This window comes from Salminus brasiliensis, chromosome 16 (genome assembly GCF_030463535.1).
Source record: "Salminus brasiliensis chromosome 16, fSalBra1.hap2, whole genome shotgun sequence".
In the NCBI taxonomy this organism is placed as follows: domain Eukaryota; kingdom Metazoa; phylum Chordata; class Actinopteri; order Characiformes; family Bryconidae; genus Salminus; species Salminus brasiliensis.
This window is the reverse complement of record NC_132893.1, coordinates 6,308,577-6,332,014: the sequence shown is the minus strand read 5'-3', so window position 1 is coordinate 6,332,014 and position 23,438 is coordinate 6,308,577. Positions and strand designations below refer to the sequence as shown.

Sequence of the window (23,438 nt, the reverse complement as noted above, 5' to 3'; positions counted from 1 at the left end):
CCTGCCCATCTCAATTGAATAGAGTAATTAATTTTTAGCACCTCATATAGCTGGAGAATGTCTAGCTTTAATTAGTCTACAGTGTTTCTTTGTAAAGGATTGAGCGCGGCTTAACTGGAGTGTGACGGCGGATTTGACTGGCTTGCTTTCATCTGCGGAACAGTAACTGTCCTTCACTGCTTCACTCCTATGTGCTTGGTAGGGCTGGGCTAAAGCAGTCTCTTTCTCTCGCTCACAGACACACTCATATACACACATACACACACTCCCTCTCAGTGTTTTTTTATCTCCCCCCCTGCCCCCACCCCCCGCTTCCCACTTTTCCTCTTTCCCTCTCTCATAGTCAATGTGTGTGTGAGAAAAGGACCTAAGCCTGTCAGCCCCAAAGGGAAGCCTGCCTCTGTGTGTATGTGTGAGTGGGTTAGGATGTGTGTGCACATTCTGCTCCACAGCTGAGAGAAGAGAGAGCGAGGGGGGAGTGAGGTAGAGCTGAAAACGCCTGGATTTCAACCTCCGCATCCACTTGTCCTTCTTTATTCCCAGCGATTTAATCGAGCTCTGGATCCCTTCTCTTTCCGAGGCTTTCAAAAAGCGTCCTGCGGTGAGAGGGGCTCGGGTCGCCGCTGTTGATTCAGCACCTCCCTCCAGCGAGCGCTAGGCAAGAGAGAGATTGGGGGCGTGCGCCTGAGTGCGTGCGTATGCGTGTGCGAGCCTGCATGTGTGTGAGCATGATCGAGTGCATGTGGATGCGTGAGCCGGGAGGAAGGATGGCTGCTCTTGCCTGAGCTGCCGTTGCTGGGCTCGGGAAGGGAGAAAACTCTGTTCCGGAGGAAGACGTTCGCACGCTTGCCACTGAGACCAGACCAGGAGAGGCAGAAGGAGCGAGAGAGGGAGAGAACGAGAGCGAGAGACGCTAGCCTGCTGAGTCGACCACCCTACAGCTCCATCGCAGAGGAGCAGCACCATGCCTGCGGAGGTAAAAGAGGTGAGAGCTGGGACTGATGCTACTTCCTCTGCTTGTTTCTTGGCTGTCGCTTTGCCCTTCCATGCTGCGTTGGGAAATGGCTGGTCTGCTGGTCTAAGGGGCTGGGCACTCCACTCTCTGGATTTTTATTTCCTACGACACACTCCACACGTTCGGCTTTGATGCATCGCATTTGAGCATGTGAGGGATAATGAGGGATAATTATAGGCTGCAGAGATACCTGTGGCAAACGGTGAACGAGTAACGATTGAAATTTTTCCCAGTAGTAAGGGTTCTGATTCCCACGGCGGAAGCCGATGTAAATATACAGCTTTGCAGCAGCTTTATTGCATGATTAAGTGGCTTCAAGCCTGGGGTACATAGTGGTGGAGGTAGTGGTGGTGGGGTAGAGGGGGGGTTCACAGCAGCCAGATGTCTTTGGCTTTATGCTGGAGCAGTGCTTGGCTGAAGCAGCATAGGGAGGTGTGTGTTTGAGGGAGGGGGGGGTCCTGTTGTGATGATGTTTCCTGCTAAGACTAGCAGGCATACTGCAGAGGCGAAGACGTGTGATGCTGCTGCGAAAAGAGCACACTGACGGCGTGAGCCCGCCCAGGCAATTGACAGCATGCATAAAAACTTCTGCTGGCGAGCCCTGGATGTGAAAGAGCGAGGTGAGGTGTGGGAGAACATCCGCAGCGAATTAACTCAGCCGGAATGTCTAAACATGGGTGCTGGCTCGCGGACGGTTCTGTGCGACTTATAGTCCGACTGGCCTGGCCATAACTCAGGGCGGTGTGAATAGTGCATGAACCATTTTTTCCCCCCCTGAACTTTGTCGTCGGTGAATGATTCATCTGTCATACTCCGGGTCTGTGACAGATATTGTGGCTGGCATGCATCTGCCGTGCCCTTGAGCGGGTCACTGTGGCTTCTGTGCGCTCATTAGAAAAACGCTAAGCCACGCGTTGTTTCCCTCGGCCCGTGCGGGCGGACTGATAGGAGTTTCCACAGGGGGAACGGGCGCACACGTGAGGGATGGACCAAGAGCCATGGCCAGAGGTGGGAGGAAAGGATGGAGGGTTTTAATGGAGTTAGTTGTGTATTCATTTTCTGGCGCGAGCAGGGTGTCCGAACATTAGTAGGAGCGACACGTTGTGCCATAAAAGGTAGAAGTGAAGTGTGAGTTAGGAAGCTTATGCAAACCTCTTTAGAGAACTGGGAATTGTGCAAGGGGACTGCAGGATCACAGGAGAATTCCACAGGCATGACAGTGTGTTAGGCTGAGAAGAGCTCTAATACAAATCCCATCTGACAGACTCTCACACTTGTGCCTTCTTCCCCTTCCATGTCCTATTTCAAACTTCCTTCCTTCCTTTCATAGGCTCATAGGCTCCAGTGCCAAATGTCAGACTCCGCTTAACGATGGCAACACCTTTGGATGGGAGACCTTTATGACGTTAACACCTTTTTGACATTAATGAGATGTTCTCCAAAGATGGTGCTTGACAGCTTTTGGTGCTTGAAAGCTTTCCAGGAAGGACGATTCCCTTCTGTCTTCATCACTGTAGTCACATCTGTCTGTGAACATTTTCCATGTGCCTTGCTTAGCATAAAATAATGGTAACTGATGTTTGTTTGGGAGCGTCGGACGCATCAAGCGGAACGAGAGGATATTCTCGTTGACGTGCTTACATCTCTCTTTTCATCAGAGCTACAGGAAAACCATATCCTCTGGCATGCAAGATATTTGTTGTTGGGAGACTGATGCTTGTTTGCAGAGCGTTCAGCCATTTTTCTGCCACACTGTTCCACTGACAGTCCATCCATCCTCGCATCCTTCTCTAAATGCACGACTGCCTCCCTTAACCGTCTCATCATGCACTGTCATTTAACGGAGATTGCTTTATGATTTGAAGACAGAGCTACCGCACTAGAGGCCATAAAGAGCTTGATAGTCTCGTAATTACTCCAAGAGATGGGCGAGATACGACTGCTCACCGAGAAGCAGCGAACATTTGCATTTCCGAAAATGTTTAATCTGAGGAAATGCAGTCATAACACTGATTTCTTAATAGGTGAAGAAACGGCAATAGCTTTGGAATCTGCCTGGGCGCTATAAAGTAATTATCGCCAAGCGGAGAGCTGTGGACACGCTATTAAATAGCTTTACATAAGTCTCTACTTTTAAAGTAGGGCATTTATTGCTTGTTATCCTTATAGGTCAACTTAAAGGCTCGTCACTTTCTAGAGGAATCGCCTGATAGGAACGTACTTAAAAGTTTGTTGTGTCTAGAAAGTCCTGGCTCAAGAAATCTAAGGGTAGATGTTCAGAGGCCTGGCTCATGCATTAATCAAAAGTCCTATGTGGAGCGAGAGGAAGATGTACTTATTTTTTTCATAAGAACATTTTGCGAGTTGTCTTTCTGCGATATGAGTGCAATTTCACTAGATTGCCTTAGGTGCTTTTTAGACTGAACTTCATCACGATACAGTCAAAGGTAGTTTAATTATTTGAGGCACCATGTAATGTTCCCGTGCACGAGGAAAGGCGAATGAAATATCACAATATCCTCCTCCAGGAATAATAGGCCTCTGCAGGCTCACGCTGGCTTGCTGGTGCTTTAAGATTCTGCTCAGGTCAGCCTTTGCTGAAGAGAGAGGTCTACAGCCAAGTCCTTTTTTTTTACTGATCTTTCTTCTGTTCTTCTGTGGTCCAAAAGGAACAGAGCCCAGAGGATCCTCTGGTGGTGCCCTCAAAGAGGCAGACCAAAGAGCAGACTGAGGAGGTGCCTCCTGCCGAAGATACCCCGGATACCCCCTCCTCTGACCTGTCCACGGTCACCTCCACCAACGGAAGCACACAGAACACTGATGCTAATGTAGGTTGCGCATAACGAGGGTTAATGGGTTAATGGGGTTAATGGGAGAGCCACAATGATGGAAGTTGATAGAAGCTATATATCTGCTGCCCTGTGGTGACACCCCATTAGCTTAGTCACTGTTGACTGAATAGCAACAGGTGGTACACCAGAAAATACTATCAAGATTAGGCCATGGTTAGCTTTGAACGTGCAAAAAAGACTAATGTGTAGTCTCGTCTTTGAAGCCATTAACATCATGGGTTGGCCAAAATATACATTTACACAGTTTTCCCTTCACATGTTTGGTGACCACAGTTTTGCACTGGAACTACAAGGCCTACCTAGCAAGCCTTGGAGACGTATAGCCACCTATTAGCATTGTGCAAACATCATGCCTCACCACATCCTCACACACTTGCTTCAGACAGCATTAAGCTGTTATGTAACCTCAAATTGACTTCTTTTGGACTTCTTTCAAATAGACTTTTGTGCTTTGCTATTCACTGAATACATCTGGAATTGAGATCAGAAGATGGATAAGATGATTTTAGCTTTCCTGATATTTACATCCAGTGTCAAATAGCTGGGGACACTGTACCTTTTGCCAGTCAATCAGCCAAAAACATTGAAACGTGACTGACAGGTGTTTCTTGTTGCCCTGGTCTTTCAATACAGTGAATAGTAGGGATGCCCCAATCTGATCCAGTGACTCGGGATCAAGGGCCGACCCAGGCATTTTTTACGGATCAAGTATCAGCTTTTAAGGATACGATCCACCTCCGATTCCTAGGTTTGCTGTAGCAGAGTGCTGAGTCCTCTAGGTGCCATTAATAGACATGTTCCTCAGCTGCTGCAGACAAACTTCTCCATTCCACCGTGAATAGTGCAGCGGTTATACAGTGTACATTTCAACAGCAGAGCATAACTGCTGCATGATTTAAGGTGGAATTGAAAGTTAGGGAAAGAGGAAAACTTTAGCTTAGAGTTAGCTGAAAGCCTTGTTGTCCACAACGCCAAAACCACCCAGTTAGGTTGTAGTTGTGTGACCAAAGTGTGGTGGAAAAGCTCTGTTCCACCAGCGAGAGAACCACGCTCCATTGTTTGGTTCAAATCTAGCTCTAAACAGCACATTCAGAACCGAGGAGGAGGCTAATGCTAATTCACACACACTAAGTGATCTGACTGCAGAGTTGCAAAGGAACTGGAAGCTGAATTGTAAGGTAGGTCAGTCAGATTGTAAGATATTAAACACTATAGAGTTTAAAACAGTTATGATGCTCCAGTCTAGAATTTAGTCTGATTATAGAAACTGGTACTAAAATACAGTGATTATACTGCTGTTAACTATTGTGTATGAGCACATCTTATGTACGCTCTGAGCTGTATTTATAGAAACACTCTGGATATCAGCCAATAGTCAGCATTAGGAATTAAGAAGGTTGGGATTGCCAGGGGGCGGGTAAAAAACTTTGATTGGGACATCCATAATGAGTAGCTCTGAATGGAAGGCTTGCTCTTGTTTTAAGCCTTGAGTTCCACCTGTTAGGATTGCATTTGTTGCCAAAAAGGATAAAACAACATACAGATCTGAGAGTTACAGAAGAAAATCATGGCATCTTGAAGGTCGGGAAAGAGGAAAACATCAATCAGAGCCATTGCAGCCTCCACAGGGCAGGGGGGACGGTATCACAATCCACCGTTTGAAGAAGATTTTGAGATCAGGCCATAGTGCAAGCTGCAAACCAGCCTTCAGTGGTAAGAAGCCTCAGAAGACTGAATTGGAATTTGTGAATTTGATCTAGAAATGTCTATAGACTGGTGAGACCAAGATTAACCTCTACCAAAGTGCAGCAAGTCCTTTCAGCTCTTGTAGTTGCATTTCTTTTCCTCGCTTCTTTGTAGAAAGCCTCCAGTTCTGAGAGAGTCTTGAGTTGTTTTGCTGCACAGCTTGTTTAAGGTCTATTAGCACATGATCTATGTTGTTTGGGTCAGGGGATAGCGGACTGTGAGTCCCCCTAGTTTGTGTCTCTTCAGGTAGTCTATGGTGTTTTTCAGATATATTGTGGCTCATTATCCTGTAGCAGAAGGCATCCTTTTTTCAGCTTCAGCCTTTTTTAACAATGATTTGACATTTGCAGCCAGGATTTGCTGATAATTTGTAGAATCCATTCTCCCCTCCACCCATGCAGTATTGCCAATGCAACTGGTAGCAACACAACCCCAAAACACTATAGATAAACCCCAGTTCCTTCACAGTTGGCAAGGTGTTCTTTACATGAAATGCAATTTCTTTGTTCTCCAAACATAGCCTAAGAGTTCTGTTTTCATAAATTCACAGCACTTAATTCCTAAACTCGCTGGTCTAAATGTTCTATAGGTCACAGTTAGGGTGAGCTTCTTGTGGCTCCTTCATGACGATTTTCTTTGTGGAAGCAATGCTGCACAGTGGAACTGTGCACCACCCTCTTTCCTGAGCTAAACGTTCAGACAGGGTCTTGGCAGTCATATAGGGTTTTGATGTAGGGTTTCGCACTGTAAAAACACAAGTTGAAAATGCTTGGCTATCTTCCAAGTCTAAAAAGATTCATAAAATGGCTGCTATAATTTTCCATTACTTTAGAGATACGTAAGCCTTGTAGCTTCAGTGCAAACGTGCCTGTGTCTAGAGTACAGTGTCTAGAGTAATCATCCTAAATGTAGATTATACAGTCATATCAGAATATTATGACCAACCTTGGTTTGGAAGGAACTCATATAGGGGCACTGTGTAGGTTTACAATTTCAGTCTGTAGTCCATCTGTTTCTCTGCATACTTTGTTAGCCTCCTTTCACCCTGTTCTTCAATGGTCTCAACCCGACAGGACCACCACAGAGCAGGTAGTATTTGTGTGGTGGATCATTCTCAGCACTGCAGTGACACTGACATGGTGGTGGTGTATTACTAGTGTGTGTTGGGCCGGTGGTACGAGTGAATCAGACACAGCAGTGCTGCTGGAGTGTTTAAATACTGTGTCTGTTATTCTATTGGACACTCTTTCCTAGTTGGTGCACCCTTTAGATGTAAAGTCAGAGACAAAAGCTCATCTATAGCTGCACCGTTTTACTGGTCATCCTCTAGTCCTTCATCAGTGCTCATAGGACGCTGCCCAGAAGACGCTTTTGGCTGAACATTTCTGGTTGGTGGACTGTTCTGAGTCCAGCAATGACGCTGAGTGAGGGGTTTAAACACTCCAGCTGCACTGCTGTGTCTGATCCACTCGTACCACCAGCGCAACACCCAACCATGTCAGTCAGTGTAACTGCAGTGCTGAGAATAACCCACCACCCAAATACTACCCTGCTCTGTGGTAGTCTTGTGGGGTCCTGAAACAAATGGACTACAGTCTATAATTATTAGAACCACAAAGTCCTTAGTCAGTGGAGCTGATAGAATAGGCCGAGTTCTTTCCAAAGCAGGGTTGGGTCTTATTCTGATTATGAGAAATATTATACGTTGTGATTCTATACATTTCCCTGCCAAGTAAACATTTGGGATAACATTTAAGCTTAGATGTAAGAAATGTAATAGAAAGTTATGAATATATCTTCAGTAATGCTGAGCATTAATTCCAGTAATGGTGTCATTGTGTTGGGCTGCTGCTGCAGAACGATGAGAGTTCAGGGATAGGGACAGAGAAGTCCTCCAGCCCTGACACTGAGTTGAACCCCCTCAGTGCCTGCAGCTCTCATGAGGAGGTTGTGCCAAAACAGCTGGAGGTGAGCATGCTAACCTACAAAACCCCCACACATTAATTTAATAAACCACAGACACAAACGCTTAGAAACTTGTCTTTGCAAATGTCATGATATCTTTTAAAAAGTTTGTAGCTTTGTTGGAATGTTGTGAATAATGTTATCACAATGTGTGAATATATATATATATATATGATCAAATTCACAATACCATTTAATAGCCAAAAAATATTATAATATAAAAATTATATAAATATATATATATATGTATATACACAGTACAGCCTAACATTCCTCATGCTGTTTCACAATGCCATATGTTACTTAATAAAAATCTTCACTAGTGAGTGTTAAATATGCTAATGAATATGTCTCTGCCCACCCTAATTCAAATTAGCATGCATAATTTGATTTGCTCATAAAGGTTGGTAAATGGTTTTTGACTTGGAACATACAGTTCTGTGAAAAAAACCTTAGGTGGTATAGAGTCTTACCTTTATGTTGGAGGTTCTTCAACCTCTTAAACTCTGTGGAGCCACCACTGGTTCCTGGTTAGTTGGCCTCACTGGTATACCTATAACACTTTCCATTAATTTGTTAATGTAGTTACTGAATAGTAATCCTGAGGGTGTAATAAATGCCACAGAACATGAGGTTTATTCAAACTTTCTTTAATTCTTTTTGGCATATTGACATATTTCTAAGATTGTTCTCAACATGCAGTGAGAACCTGGCTCTAGCTTACTGAACTTTAAATAAATGGCAGTGATATATTGGTATTTATGGTAAGACATGACCAAACCTCTCCACAGATATGCATGAACTGCTCACTAGAAACATAGGGTTAAAGTAAATTGGATCCACTTCATTGCATCAAATGCCCTGCTGCTGGCAATTTACCCAGCTCAATAGGAGTTCCTCTGAATCGCATTTCATCAAAGTCCACGTTAAACTAATTTTCAGCCGAGTGAAAAATTGTTTTCTCAAATAAATGCATATTCAGCCCTCACCTGTTGCCTCTGCAGCACAAACCCTTCTATATTTAGAGGACTAAACAGTTGGAGGTCTTTCTTTAAACTTTCCCACGGCCCTGGCCTTACATTGCACTCATAATATCCTACAAATTTAAGAATGAAAGGAAGGAGTGAATAAATAAGTGCCTGTACGTGGGAAAATGTGTTGTGAAATAAAGTTCTCAGTTTTCTTGGCTTCCTTCTCAGGAAAGTACAACTGATGCAACAGAGACATTTCAGACAGCGTGCAAAGGCTCACAGGATTCAGAAGGCAATCTCCTGCCAAATGCCTCGCTGGAGAAAGGAGATGAATGTGCTTCAAGCCAGGCCGCCACTGTAACTCCCCACACTGAGACCAACACCTCTCCTGACACTCCAGGTGACTGCGTCAAAGATCAGCCTGCTCAGCACAGCAGCACCCTTCAAAGCCCACAAGTAGCCCTAAGTAACCTTGGCACCATGCCCCATGGTTTCCCGTACCCTCCTCCCTACACAACCCTGCCTGCCAGAAACTACTTACCAGAGAACTGCTATACCCTTCCGCTTCACAGAGACTTTGCTCGAATTGGCCAGAGTGCGTCCGTGTGCAACGGAGCGACTAAAGGAGACCAGGATGGTGCTGATCTGAGGTCAGGAATTGCTGCCATCAGCCACCCTATGATGGGAGGAACCCTCCACATGAGGCCGACTCTGGACCTTGCGGTTGATGATCACCTGGGCCCGCTTCCACACACTTTCCTGCAGGACCTGTACAGGATGCAGACGCTGCTTCCGCAGAAACGTGCCAGTATGGTCAGTCTGGACACCATCCGCAAGGACCCGCGGTGGAGAGACCCTAACTTACGGGAGGTTATAGCCATGCTCAGCCACCCCATGGACCCGGTCAAGTCCAATGCTGCTGCTTACCTGCAGCATCTGTGCTACGAGAACGACAAGGTCAAGCAGGACGTCAGGCAGCTCAGAGGCATCCCCGTGCTGGTAGGGTTGCTGGATCACCCAAAGGCTGAGGTCTACCGCAAGGCATGCGGTGCTCTGCGTAATATTTCTTTTGGCAGGGATCATTTCAACAAAGTTGCCATTAAGAACGGTGACGGCATTCCCGCACTCCTGAGGCTGCTGAGGAAGTCCAGTGATATGGAGGTCCGGGAGTTAGTCACAGGTTTGTCATTACTAGGAATTGTATGAGGGTGTGAACATGCTACCCATGTACGGTACTGTGTACTTAGAAGGTCATTAACTATTTAAAGAACACCCAGGATGTTCTGACCAAGCCTTTAGCTTATGATGATTTCGGAGAAAGGGTCGCAAAGATGTGAGAACAATGTAGCGATGGAACTTGTAGGGCGTTCAGGCATTTTTAGGCATTTTCCTCCTTCCAAAATTGAGCTTTTTATAACAACACTTTGGCTAATAAATTTGAGCATGCTTTATTTTGAGAAGCCCCTGTAGATGATCTGCAGATATTTAATTATTAGCAAACTATCTGGAAAAATGTAGTTTAGAAGAACCTATACATTTTATATTTCATAGAACCTACTGTAGACATTTAGTTGAAATATCTTGTTAAAGACAAGGTGACCATCTACAAAGCATCTATAACCTTAAATCTGTCATTAAAGCAAATCGGATGAGTGATGAAGCTCCATCCATCTAGTAGTGCATGCCTTAAGTACATAAATTGATCCCTGCTTTCTGATCCTGTTACCATGTCAAAGCCAAAATCTAACCTCCCAGGAACACTGTGGAATCTCTCGTCTCATGAACCCCTGAAGATGGTGGTTATCAACCATGGGCTTCAGACGCTAACTGACGAGATCATCATCCCACACTCGGGCTTAAGAGGGGACCCCAATGACCCTTCCAGACCAGGAGATCCAGAATGGACCACGGTTTTCAAGAACACATCTGGATGTTTAAGGTACTTTTGTGGCATGTGTGCTTTGCCAGATGCCCAATGGTATCTCATATACATCATTGGGCTGGACTTCCTTAGTAGATCCAGGAAAGCCGCTGCATTGGAAAAATAAAACATCTTTTAGGCCTCTGTGCTGCGGCTGTGAGAATGACCTGTGTGGATGGTGCCATGTTTGTGCAGGTCTGTGTAGCTTACAGGAGCTATATCTCCTGCAGGAATGTGAGCTCCGACGGAGCTGAAGCTCGCCAGAGGCTGCGCGAGTGCGAGGGACTTGTGGACGCTCTGCTTCATGCCCTTTACTCTGCCGTGGCTAAGAGGGATATGAATAATAAGGTAGGCATGTGCAACGAGATCATGGTGAGGGCTTCTTAATGTGAGCAGAGGTCGGCCAAGGGAGGAATAGATTAAAAATAAGAACTATCCGTAACATGTCGGCGTTTCACACCTGGATATTGCCTGTAATATTACTCTCTTATTGCCCAATATAATGTGATACTCCATCTGCACTCCCATGAGGGACATTTGCCATGTCCTGCAATACAAAAATCAAATCGCTGCATGGTTTGTTGTGGTCAAAATGATAACTGTTATTTTTATCTTTGGCTCGTTTTTACTTTCTTCAGTGCCTCTTTTTTTTGTCACTCTTCCCAGTCCGTGGAGAACTGTGTCTGCATTCTGCGTAATCTCTCCTACCATGTGCACAAAGAGGTGCCGGGGGCGGAGAGGTTTTACAGCAACCCTGCTGCTCAAACCACAAAGCCAAGGAGCCACCCGAAGAAGAAGGACGAGACGGATTGTTTTGGCGGACGTAGTACCAAAGGTCAGCTACTCATTGGATGAATGGCTTTAAATATCAGTGGGTTTCTGCAGTTAGCAGTGAAATTCCATCAGTCTTAATGTGGTGTCCATTTGTTTCATAAAAGTAGATCTCACCCCCCCCCACACCCCTGGTCACAACCACATGTGTACCGATTGTCTAGAAGGATATATTTAAACAGTGAAACACAGTGCAGTCATATCCCTAGTCTGGAGTCTGGGTCTGGGTCTGAGCAGCAGTTTGTTATGGTAGTTGTTATAATATGTCACATTTAGCTTGTAACATGTATTCTGCCATTGTGCGTGTCTCCTTTTCATGTGGTTGCTTATACACTGTCGGTCCGACTGTCTCCATCCGCAGAGGAGTGGTTCAATCAGTGTGAGTCTGCTTCTGTTCCTGCCTTGCCTTGTGTGTTTTTGTAGTCAGTGGTGGAAAAACCTTGATGCTTTATTCCAGTCATGTCACATACACTTGATTTATTCAGCACTCCCACTCCAACACCCACGGTGCCTCCCACACATACACTCAAGCTTTGGACAATGCGAGCGCTTGTTGCTTGAGAATTCTTTTTTTTTTTTTTTTTTGAAACGCACCAGCGTTGCGTTGCTGATGGTACTGTGCCTTTTCAGGCAGGAGGCACGGAGCAAGCGACAAAACATACAGCACTTTGGAAATGCCCAAGCGCACGCTGCCAACAAAAGGTGCAGAGTTTTACCTTGGCTTTTGCCCCCGATTTTTATCTCCATCTTTATCACTTTTTCACTCTTTCATATCCATTTTTCATTTGGGTCCTCTCACCACCCCAAGAGAAAAGACTTGCATCGTATTTCGTTGCGGTTGGATAATACATCTTTCAGAAGCTTGCATAGTTCGTAGGCATGCACTAAGATATCGGAATCCTGTCAGTACAGACAGGTAGTTGCTTCAAAAGAAGCGTCAGCATTGGCTGGGATCTGAACGATATTTTCCAACCACTATTATAAAATGAACAGTTAGGGTCCGAAATCTGATTGGCTGAGCCGTGTTCGAACCCGTTGTAAAATACACCATATACGCACACCTTTGACCACCTCAACATCTGAAATCCATATTAGCTAACCCAGTCAGTTAGCTGCAGCACATTAAAAATGGAAACATTTGAGGTAAATAGTGTGAATAACTTTTCCTGTTAGCTTGCTTAGAGTTCCGACTCAGTGGTGTACCACGACATCACTGGAAAATACGTAACATTGCAAAATTGGACATTTATATGCTATACATAATAAGCGAGCAAGGTTCGTGGGGGAAAGGTGATCCTCATGGATGGTGTGCCTGTGGAACAAGACCCCTTATCCGTGCAAAGAAAATTGGAAGGCTTCCACTGTGACCGGGACATCTACAACTCTTGAGTCGTAAACAGCTGGACGCGAGGTTTAGAATAATGACTGCAATGCGCATTTCCGGCTGCATGGATGGATGTACATGTGTCTGCTGCTGGTTTTACAGTGGTCAAAGATGTCCACAGAACGAGCCATGCGTTACTGCAACTGCTCATCAGTGCACCTCAAGCACGACGTGTTCCCACCAATCTGTACTTCTTGTGCGCAGCCATAGCAAATTGTGGGGTCTTGTGGCTACCACAGAGTCAAACGCTAAAGCCCACAATCAGAAGAAGTTTGAAATAAGACATCCTGGAATACGAGCAAAGGATTTGCAGGGTCTCAAAACATGTACAGCAAGAGAATGCCATCGGAATTGTGTATGAAGCTCCTCCTCCAACGGAAATCCTGTCAAGTGAAGTGCTCACAGGAGATACCAGATATAAACAGCCTTTTGTGATGGGATGAACCAAGGCACATGTTAATGTCAGATGTGAACAGGACCTATGTAATGCTAATCATTAATGGATTTAGACACTTTTTTATAAATGCTACCATTGACTGATATGTACAGTGTGGTCCAACAGTCTGAGACCACATGGAAAGTAAAAGCTTTTTTAATCAATAAAACTGGAATCCTCAAACAAAGACATATTTGGACCATTAAAATTAGGAAGTATTCAAAATTGTGCTTAGATTTAAGGCAAATAAAAATGTCCTTTGTACAAAAAGGCCATATTTGTTTTTAGTCTTATCCCTTCCATGGAAGCTTGTGTTCAGGCGACTCCAAGATTGGTCAGATCTGATCAGAGGCTTTTGCACAAGCCTATGTGCATCATGGCAGCTCAATTGCATGTGGTTATAAAAGGAAAAGGGGGGCACATTGTACTATACGCTATGGAATTCCCGAAATTAATGTTCAAATGTGAAAGGCTGTACCTTTTACTCAGATTTCTATGCTAATGATAAAAGTTCTAATAAAAAAGTATACTAAATTCTACTGGCCTCAGACGCTGGTGGACTCACTTTGCTGGGCTGTACTTGAGAATATCGATCTGGAATTCCCTTATCGGTGCATCCCTGCTTTTTTAGTCTCCCACTCTAAATACTAAATGCAAGCACTTGTTTTAATGGACGGAATTGAAGGTTCAACGGTGTAATAAATAGGGCTGGATCGTGGAGATGTAGGCAGCATATGTAGCTCGCGTCTGAAGTCGAGTGTGTGTTAAGTTGGCAGATGGAGAGAGTGTGGGAGCGTGTTTTGCTGAGGAGAGCAGGCGGGTCACAGGAAGAAGACGAAGCTTCCGGGGGGGATGTGGAGGGGAGTGGGTTGTTGAGGTGCCTTTGAAAAAGAGAATTTAGCTGCAGATGCACTCAGATCAGCTCAGGCCGCTGTTTCTCACACCGAATGGTGAAAATTAAGACCAAGCCAAAGCAGTTTCCGCTGTGTGTAGGAGGGTAATTAAGTGTTTTTTGGCTGTAGTGTCAAGCATGCAGGGAAAGGTGTTTCAAGAGGAGAGGAGCGGCAGGGTGATGATATAGGCAGATACACTTGTTACGCTTGTGTTTGGGTGTCGACGCATCAAGTTGGATTAGCGGCATTACGCCTCAAAATGTGCAGAAGCACATTAGATCAATGAGATAAGCGCTTTGCGCCGAGATGAAGAAAGGGGTCGCTTTGTATTTAAGGACAACTGTCTTGTAATTTTATGCAACTAGGTCACCAAGTCTAAGAATGACTGTATCTCTGCCGCACTGACTCCAATACCCAAACGCACCATTATCTAAATCCTTTCCAGTGTGCCCAAGCTAATACCATATCAGGCGATCTGGGAAGGTCTGTGATCAAATTCGGAGCTGCGTTATCTGCGCCTGTGTACTTGGCACTCTTCGTGGCGCCAGCCACCAAGCCGATTCTGTTTTCACATCCCCTCTTTTTCTCCTGACAGCCTGTGATCTTATGTCTCTTGACTTAAAATATGAGTCCCTTTCGGTGTCAGATTTAGTTGCCGTTAAGGAGTTTTTGGAATCCAAGATGACGTGAAAGGAAAGCAAGCGGGAAGTGAAGAAAACGATCCGTCTAAAACAAGCGAGCTTCGACATGACGTGCAACGTCGTACATCGATTCACCGTAACTGTCAAGGAGTCGAGTGGGTGTCGACAAGGTAAACAGCTTCTGATAGCTTCATTCCCAGGCGGAAGGCTCCCGTCCCTTGAGTCACCCTTCCGTCTCCTTTGGAAAAGGTTCAGCGGAGATAAGTCGGTTTGCTCCAGAGGATCCTGGGGATCAGCAACCAGGCTCATTGCTGTGCAGGCTGAATCGTTAAAAGACTCTTGAGGGCGCTTATAAAAGAGTTCTTAAGGATTTCAGCTCTGTATTCCAGACTAGTTGTGGATACACGCCTTAGGTCATCTCCTTCCATTGTGCCTTTCGGATCTTGCCTATGCCGTTTGGGCTGTCTGCCGCTCGAAAGAGAGTGAGAGAGAAGCCTCTGTTGGGCGGGAGGCCTTTAAAGGTCTTATTCTAACAGATGCAGCGAAGATGAAGCTTGCATAGCATATTAATGCCATATTACCACCGTGCACAGAGAAAAAACTGCATATTTCATCGTTCCTTTTTTTTGTTTTTTTGCTGCAGGCTATGCTGTCATGAAACTCTAACATACATCGCATTATTATGGCTTTACGGCACATACTATATGTCTGTTATATCCATATCATACAGAGGTTGACTTGCTGGATTATGAATCACTCTATATGCCTTCTCTGCGTTTTAGAGCTCACAGCTTTGATGTGTGATGTGTGTGTGTGTGTGTGTGTGTGCAGGTCTGGAGCTGCTCTACCAGCCCGAGGTTGTGAGGCTGTACTTGTCACTCCTCAAGTTGAGCCACAACCAAAACACTCTGGAGGCAGCTGCAGGGGCCCTTCAGAACCTTTCTGCAGGACAGTGGGCTGTGAGTGGGACCACTGGGCATGGAGAGCGACAAGCAAAAAAGAAAGCATGCGAGAGAGAGAGAGAGCATAAACCACGGCCGAACAAGAAAGCTTTTTACAATCGAGAGCAATTGTCTTTTGAAACCTTGCACATGTAAATGAGGCCTTGAAATTAATGCACGATTTAATAGCCTATCATTCTGTCTCTCCTCTTTCTCAGTGGTCCAATTATATTCGAGCGACTGTGCGTAAAGAGAAGGGCCTGCCAATTCTGGTCGAGCTGCTCCATTCAGATGCAGATAAAGTGGTGAGGGCCATCGCCATAGCTCTTCGCAACCTGGCTATTGACCACAAAAACAAAGATCTCATCGGTAAGAACGCCATCAACTACCTTCATCATTTAAGTTGTGCCCAGGTTTCACTACAGTATGACTAGTAGTCAGTTCACACCTACTGTTTAGGTCTCCACTAAATGATGGGTACACCTTGGAGGTAAAGGGCTAGCACATTTGTTCTCCACAACACGTAGGACTTCCAGATTCACCGCTTTCCCATTAAAGTGGACTGGTCTCAAGAGAACATCCACCCTTAATATTAGCTGGTCTCCTGCCCTCTCAGCACACCTGAAAAATGCACGTTAGGGGGTGTGGATGTTGACAAGCGTGCGGGGGTGGGGTTTAGCGAGAAGTGGGAAAGCGGAGAACGCAGCCGGTCAGAGGCTTTTTGCTTCGTATGTCGCCGTTGCAACCAATGGGAGGGTCAACATTCAGAAGGTTGCCGTCTACATCTATGTTATAGTGGAAAGATTCTTTTAATTATCAAATGGGGTGAAGTTACAGGGGCAGCAGAGGTGAATATTCAACCACTAGGGGGCATAGTTCGGAACAGCTAAATTGTAATTAATTTATCTAATATTTAATGTAATACTTTTTTTGATGGACAAATTACTTGTTTTAACCAAATACAACAAGGACTATGTCTGGTTTTGTTTTGTAGATAAGATATTTAAGGGAGGGGTTGTGTTGGTCGTTGGCTGAATTAAGATATAGAGGTGTCACCACGGCAATGTAAAAAATCCTTTGGTAGATTTTTCTCCTTATTTAAATTTTATTTGGTATGAATCAAGGGTTTTGAAGATATGCTGTTTGAAGTATTTATTAGCAAAGGTGGTCTCTTGCCTACATTTTACCCTGTAAGCATACATTTTTTATATTTTTTTTAGTAACACTGTAGTTTTACTTTAGTGCTTCTTTAATGCTTAGTGATTGTAAGATTAAGATTATATATATTTTAGCTTTATAAACAGTAAACTAGACAATGCTTTAGTTCAGTCTTGATCTGTCTTGACAATGTGTGTGGTGCAGACAAATGGAAATGACAGCAGTGCACAGGAGAAAAATACTTTATCCATTTATCATCTATGTTCGATATTAATGCATGAAAGAAAAATGGTCCGCTGCCAAAAATGCCTCCTGAAATCATGATAATCAAAAAAACATGACAGTCCCATTTTGGCAAGCAAAGAGGTTGGGCTGTGCAAAAGAAATGCCCTAAACGTGAATGCAAAGTTAAGAAAACTAGTGCTGTTCATAATTCATCCCGGTAATGCGTTGACGTGTAGTGCTGTCAGAATCAATTAACAGGTTAACTTTGACAGCACTACTTGCTATAATAGACTGTATTGAAAATGGAAATTGGACATTTCTTCCAATGAATGTATTCAGATACAATAAATTGCACCCATTGCCGACACTGATGTGCAAATGCACACACACACACACAGCTTGTCTAGTCCTTGTAGAGATGTATTGCAGATAGAATAGGAATCTCTGGAGGATATAAATACCATGCCTGATGTCAATGATTAAAACCTTGTATCTCCGAAAGGCAACTTTAATTTTACACCATTTTTACCCAATTTGGATAGCCCATTACCCAATCCCCCTTCATGTTAGCTCCGATACAACAGCCAACAGACGCCTGATCAACATCACACTAGGAGTGATATGGGAAGGAAGTGCCATCAATCAACCCACCCCTCACAGAGCAAGGCCAATTATGCTCTCTCAGACTCTGATGGCAAGCAGCATGACCCAGGATTCAAACCAGAGATCCTTGGATCATAGTGGCAGCATTTTGAAGCATTTCTATTGATCCATTCATCATGAAATTGGACAGAATGTAAAGAACAACTGTCAGATTCAGATTATATGCAATTTTATTTTGTGTGTGACAATGACTTACTGCCTTACTTCTCAGATAAACCAGTCAGATCAGAGTTTTAGATACAGATGGTTGTGCCTTGCTAGTAATTCTAGAAGTCCCAATGATTGAACACAATCTGCCCAATATGCTACAGTGTATAACACATATAGCCTAGTTACATGTAACCAGTGTGCTGGTGTGGTACTGATAACACTATGGTACTTTGCTGATGCTGCTGGTTGGTCAATGAGACAGTACTTTTGCTGCTTGTAGGGAGCTATGCTATGAGGGACCTGGTCAGCAACCTGCCCAGCGGGCAGCAGCGGCCTGCCAAAAACCTGGAAGGAGACACAGTGGTGGCGATTCTTAATACTATCCATGAGATCATCACTGACAATATGGAGAACGCTCGCTTCCTCATACAGGGACAGGGGATCCAGAAGTTGGTGGCCATAAACAGGACAAGGTAGCGGGACCATCTCATTTGGCATCTATAAGACGTTGCTTGAGAGGTTCTTAGCATGAAGGCGAAATGCACTGCATAGATGTGAGTCATTCTATGAAACATCAACAATGTTTGATGAGAGCATTAAGCACAAAACAAATGTGTCAAAGTCTGTTTCTAAAGCTTTAAGCTATTATTTGAAGTGTTCCTGTTGACATGATATATGAGAAAATACTATTTCTTAAAAGGATACAATTTTTAATGCTGTGCATTTCCACGTCCACATTGACCACCATGTGACCACATCTGCATCTAAAATATTACCAAATAAACAGTAATTTCTTATCGTACTTTTATTATTTTTAGGATAAAAAAACTTTTTTTAAGTATTATTTGTGTGTGCCTCTCAGTTTGACTCAGTTTGAATATTCTATAGCTGCGTTTCAAAGCCTAGGCTGCAGCTGAGTTTGGCTGCATTTATTGGCTGCTGCGTGACAGAAGGCTGTTCAAAGTGAAGGATGCTTCGTATACAGCCCAGAAATGCAGCCTATGCTCAGAGCGATTTAGAGGACGCAACTGATGTGTCATTCTCGGCCCTCGGTTACCCACAGTTCTCTGCACACATACAACACAAAAAAATAGGGGGGGGGGAAACAGCACCAACAAAATGGCAGAGAACAAAGCCTCCAGAGCGGAGTTTGTTAAATAATGTTAGTTTTTATCATTATAATTAATTTCCGTGAAGAAATTAAAAAACACACAGGTTTTGCGCCACAGTTGCAAGAGGTGGGACCTGGTTAGACTGCTCCATCTGTGCAAGCAATAGAATATTAAGGAGTCCTCATAGGACGATCCCACCGAAGACCTGCCCTATCCCAGCTGCAGCCTAGGCTTTGGAACGCAGCTTTTAAAATTGTTGATTTGTTGCCTTTTCAATTGTCAAGATCAGCCCACCCTGTCACCCACAAAACTGATTTTGTTTTTACACTGTTAATGCAAAAAAAAAGCAATTTTCTAGTTGATTGACACGTGTCCTAGGTCTGGAACTTGACCACATGAAGAACTGCAAGCATTTTCGGATGAAATTGACCACCCCGTCACACACCACCCCGTCACGCTGCATTGTGAAATTGGCTCCCATGTCTGATTAAAAAGGATAATAATAATGAGGATTTAATGCTTGACATGGGCAACTATGTTTGTTTTGGAGAATGAACAAATCATTTTTTGCTCTTGATGCGAATTTTGAAAATTGCCATGGCATAGAAATGGCACTCGTTTTGTAGAATGACTCATGTACGAAGTATATATTCTGCTCAGAAACAGCTGAAGGTTGTCTTTGCAGGAGTTTCATACCGTTTGCTGCTTAATGACTTTTCTTTTTCAATTCCACAGCCAGTCCGTGCGAGAGACCAAAGCGGCGTCACATGTACTGCAGACTGTGTGGGCCTACAAAGATTTAAGGCACACGCTTTCCAAAGGAGGGTGGAATAAAGCGCACTTTAAGGTACCACTTTTCCAATCATATAGCACCTAACAGCACTAAACGGACAGCAGCAAATAGCCGGTCAAGGTTAATTTGAAAGTAATGAGAAATAAATGTTCATTTGTGTGCTTGATTCTGAGTTTGGATGCTCTTCGTGTCTCCAGCCAGCTGTCTCTGGAGTCCCTAAAAAGCAGAAGAATGCAAAGCTAGGCAACGATGACATCACACTGCCCCTAATGGAGAAAAACCAAGGTCAGCACTATCCTTGGGCTTTGTCCCCTAGCTTTCAGAATGCTCACTCATGATGCCCTACTTAGGAATCAAATATGTGCGCGGGTGTGTGTGTGTGTGTGTGACTGCCTGTGCCAGCATGTGTATTTTGATGCATTCATGCTATGTAGTCGAGACAGGTGGCTTGTATAAGGAGAATGCACTTATATGTGCATATGTAAGCACATCCATCCCTCCTTAGATGGATACTGCAGCAATGATCAGAGTGACAGAGTTGGAGATGGGCCATGCCACATGATAGAACGGGAGTCCTTCCAGGTGAATTTACACCTTTTTTTTTTTTTAACCATACACAATACAGTAACATGCTAACAGTATGCTTAATATTAATATTCGCAATAAGGGCCCATATCATGTGAAATTCATTACTTTTTTTTTCAGCAAAACAGTATGGGTGGTAATTTCTAGGCACCTTACGATTTGATTCGATTATGATTCAGAGAGCTGCTGTGTGATTTTCTCACCTCTCTACTTTTAATTAAAATTATTTGAAATAATCCAAAATTATTTTTTTCCCAATATCTTTTATAAATAAGACAAAAGAAAGCCATGTGGTGAGTGAACTGGAAGAGTGGAGCTGTGGTGGAGAGACATTAATATGTTGTACCTTCCCTAGTAGCTTTGAAACAGTGGGCAGCTTGAGCGCTTGCTGAGAAGTAAGGATTAGCATGTGGGCATAGCATTTCACATGTTCCACTGCTCCAGTTATGCTACAACTCACTGACTTGTTCTCATCTCAAAAACACTGTTATCATTCACTCCCCAGCCCATACATTCCATATGTGAAGTTATGACCTAACTGAATTTTGGGAGAGGAACATCTATCTAACGTCCCCTCCACTTCTCCTACAGTCTTCTCCTACAGTCCCAAATCATCATAAGCTGAAGGCATGGTCTGAATCAGCAACACATAGACTAAGCTGCAAAATTAGCTTGGCTGATTTTACTAAAACCAACACATTTACATACTGTATGTCCACCTATTCAGCCAACAGCAGTTTAGCAGTTTGTCATGCAAACTTTAACTTTGACAGTGTTTTGTTTGTTTGCTTGTTCTCTGAAACACAGGACATGGGCCCTTTAAAGTCGCAGCACTCTGACTGTTTATGGCTATAGGAGACCACGGTTACGTTACATTTATGCCACAGGTTCCAACTTTAGGCATTTAAATTGGTCTTTGTTTTTGCAGGGTGTAAATGATAAGAGGCATTTCATCAGGGCTAGTAGGCCAGCTGTTGGCTTAGTGGAGCGGACCCCTCAGCCCTTGGACTCTTGGGTCTGAGGCCCCATCTGGTGAGCTCTGTTGCCAAATTCAAAAGATAAAATGGCCTTTTGCGTTTTTCTGCAGGGATAGCAAGCCATCATTAGATGGTGCAAACAAGGCGTGCAAAGTGTTTTATTGACATTTTTCTTCAGACACAAGCGTTTGTAGATGTTACACTTCAAGTTCAACCAAAGCTAAAACTGATTAAATAAATCTGGATGATAAGGTTCTGTCTCACAAAGAAGATGATTGCAGGCAAACAGTGCGACTGGCTAGACTTTACAGCAATGCTCCTCCAGTAATCATGGAAATTACCTTGAAAAGTCATAGCATCGTCCTCAGTACTGGAGCACTCATTTGCAACAGCAAACACAGAACCGTAGAACTGAGGCCTTAACAGTGCCAGTGGTGTGTCCAGACTAATGTTGGCAGGGGGAGTAGGGTCCAAGTGGGGCAGAGAATTAGATGTGGGGGCACCTATGAGTAATTAAGTGGTAAGTACAGGCAGCAGAGGATTCCAGGATTAAACAACCTAATAACCGGTCAACTACCAGCTTAACTGGCTGAGACACCTATGTTAGCCAATTGAACCACCCCAAGATAGCGCCCCCTTGTGGACAACCCTCAGCCTGACAACTGTGAGTGAGTAACTTAGTGAGATACACTAAAAAGCAGAAAAGCAGGTTTGTAAAAGAGATGGGGGTTACGAACCCATTAAAGGTCCAAAGAACCTTCATGTACTGTAAACTCCTCTCTTTTGCAAACACGGCATGGCTTAAAGAACCATAAGAAGCACCTTTCTTGTTCAGAATGTAGTGAGTTAGTTACAACGTAGTGCTTTGCGTCTACAAATTCCACGGACACAAAAAAAGTTAGTGTTTAGTCAAAAGTTCTGAAATAACTGCGCTAAGAAACTTGTCAGTTTTTGTGTTTTACTCAAAAACCTGTGACCGAAATGTCATTCACGGCTTTATATAACGTGTGACATTTTCTGATTAACAGTCCTTCTTTTTACAGGTGGAATTACAACATCAGTGAGAAATTGACATCATCAGGTCAGCATTTAAAATTGACCACATCCGAAGTCATGGTGTGTAAAAAGAGACTGAATTCAAGCGTACCACGGCTTTTACTCCAGCACCCGCAGAAACCAGATAATGGTTTTTTTGTTTATGGAGAACTTGACTGGTTGTGGCTGTCAGTTTTTTTCCCCATGCAGTGTTTTTCTCTCCTAACTGCTAAAATGTTCTCTGCTTTTAGCTTCTCTCATAAATTACCAATGCCATTACTCCAGAATAATTTACACATATTATAAAATCCCAGTATTGTTTGATATTTGATTATAAATCATATCCTTGTACTATTTCATTCTTGTCTAAAGGACATATTGTATAATAGTGATGATATTCTTTAACTGTAGGTAACACAGACCGGTATTCTATCATGTTTTTGTTTTTCTATGTACAGCAATGAGACGCAACCAGAGCATACTATGGATATTAAATGTGACTAATAGTATACAGAAAATAACAACAGACATCATTGTGCCATATTAGTCCAACAAGTCATTCTTACTGGGCTGATTTGTTCCTCCACATGAGTGTTTTAATTGCTTGAAAATAAAAGGCTTTTTATCTTTTCTCGTCCTTTAAAAGCATATGGATGTCTTCGTGCCTATTTTAGGTACCACACAACCTCATAAGATCACGGATCTACAGCACGGTTATGCTCCAAGCTTTCTTGCTGCACAAGGTCATGAAAAAGCAGCAGCCAATTTCCACAAGTGCACTACATGTCTAACTCAGAGCCGTTTGTAATTTAGCCTAAGCCTGTATGTGTCTTTTCTGAGTCCATGTTGTTGGCTGTCCTCACTAGTGTAGTGCACTGTACTGAGTCGGACGAAAGTTGAGAGACAGCCATGCAGGGGCTTGAGTTCATAGAAAATCAGGGATCTTGTGGTATTCTACACCATACAAACAACGACATAGCCCCTGAAATATCAAGGTAGAAAAATAATATTTAGAGACTTAAAACATTATCTGATGTAATAAAAAAAAAATCCTCAATTTAATAATTTGTTCCATTGATTTTAATATAGCGTTTCATAACTGTAATAAATTGTTCTTTTTATTTCACATTCCTCTCTGTTACTT

At 43.6% G+C, this 23,438-nt stretch overlaps 1 protein-coding gene across 4 annotated transcripts; it reads left to right on the top strand.

Annotated features, from left to right (window-relative positions):
- The first annotated feature begins 362 nt into the window (after positions 1–362).
- arvcfa (ARVCF delta catenin family member a) lies at positions 363–22,924 on the top strand. 4 transcript variants are annotated; one of them, XM_072658710.1, is made up of 17 exons: positions 363–985; positions 3,685–3,843; positions 7,471–7,581; positions 8,778–9,729; positions 10,305–10,488; positions 10,701–10,818; positions 11,137–11,305; positions 11,663–11,680; positions 11,932–12,003; positions 15,487–15,614; positions 15,815–15,965; positions 18,073–18,265; positions 19,640–19,751; positions 19,895–19,982; positions 20,203–20,279; positions 21,211–21,314; positions 22,303–22,924. In XM_072658710.1, the coding sequence occupies exons 1-16, from the start codon at positions 965–967 to the stop codon at positions 21,301–21,303; spliced, it is 2,646 nt and encodes an 881-aa protein (XP_072514811.1). In that variant the 5' UTR covers positions 363–964; the 3' UTR covers positions 21,304–21,314; positions 22,303–22,924. The 4 variants fall into 4 exon arrangements, with proteins under 4 accessions (XP_072514811.1, XP_072514809.1, XP_072514810.1 ...); XM_072658708.1 differs by having other exon boundaries at positions 8,757–9,729; XM_072658709.1 differs by lacking the exon at positions 11,663–11,680 and having other exon boundaries at positions 8,757–9,729.
- The last annotated feature ends 514 nt before the right edge of the window (positions 22,925–23,438 follow it).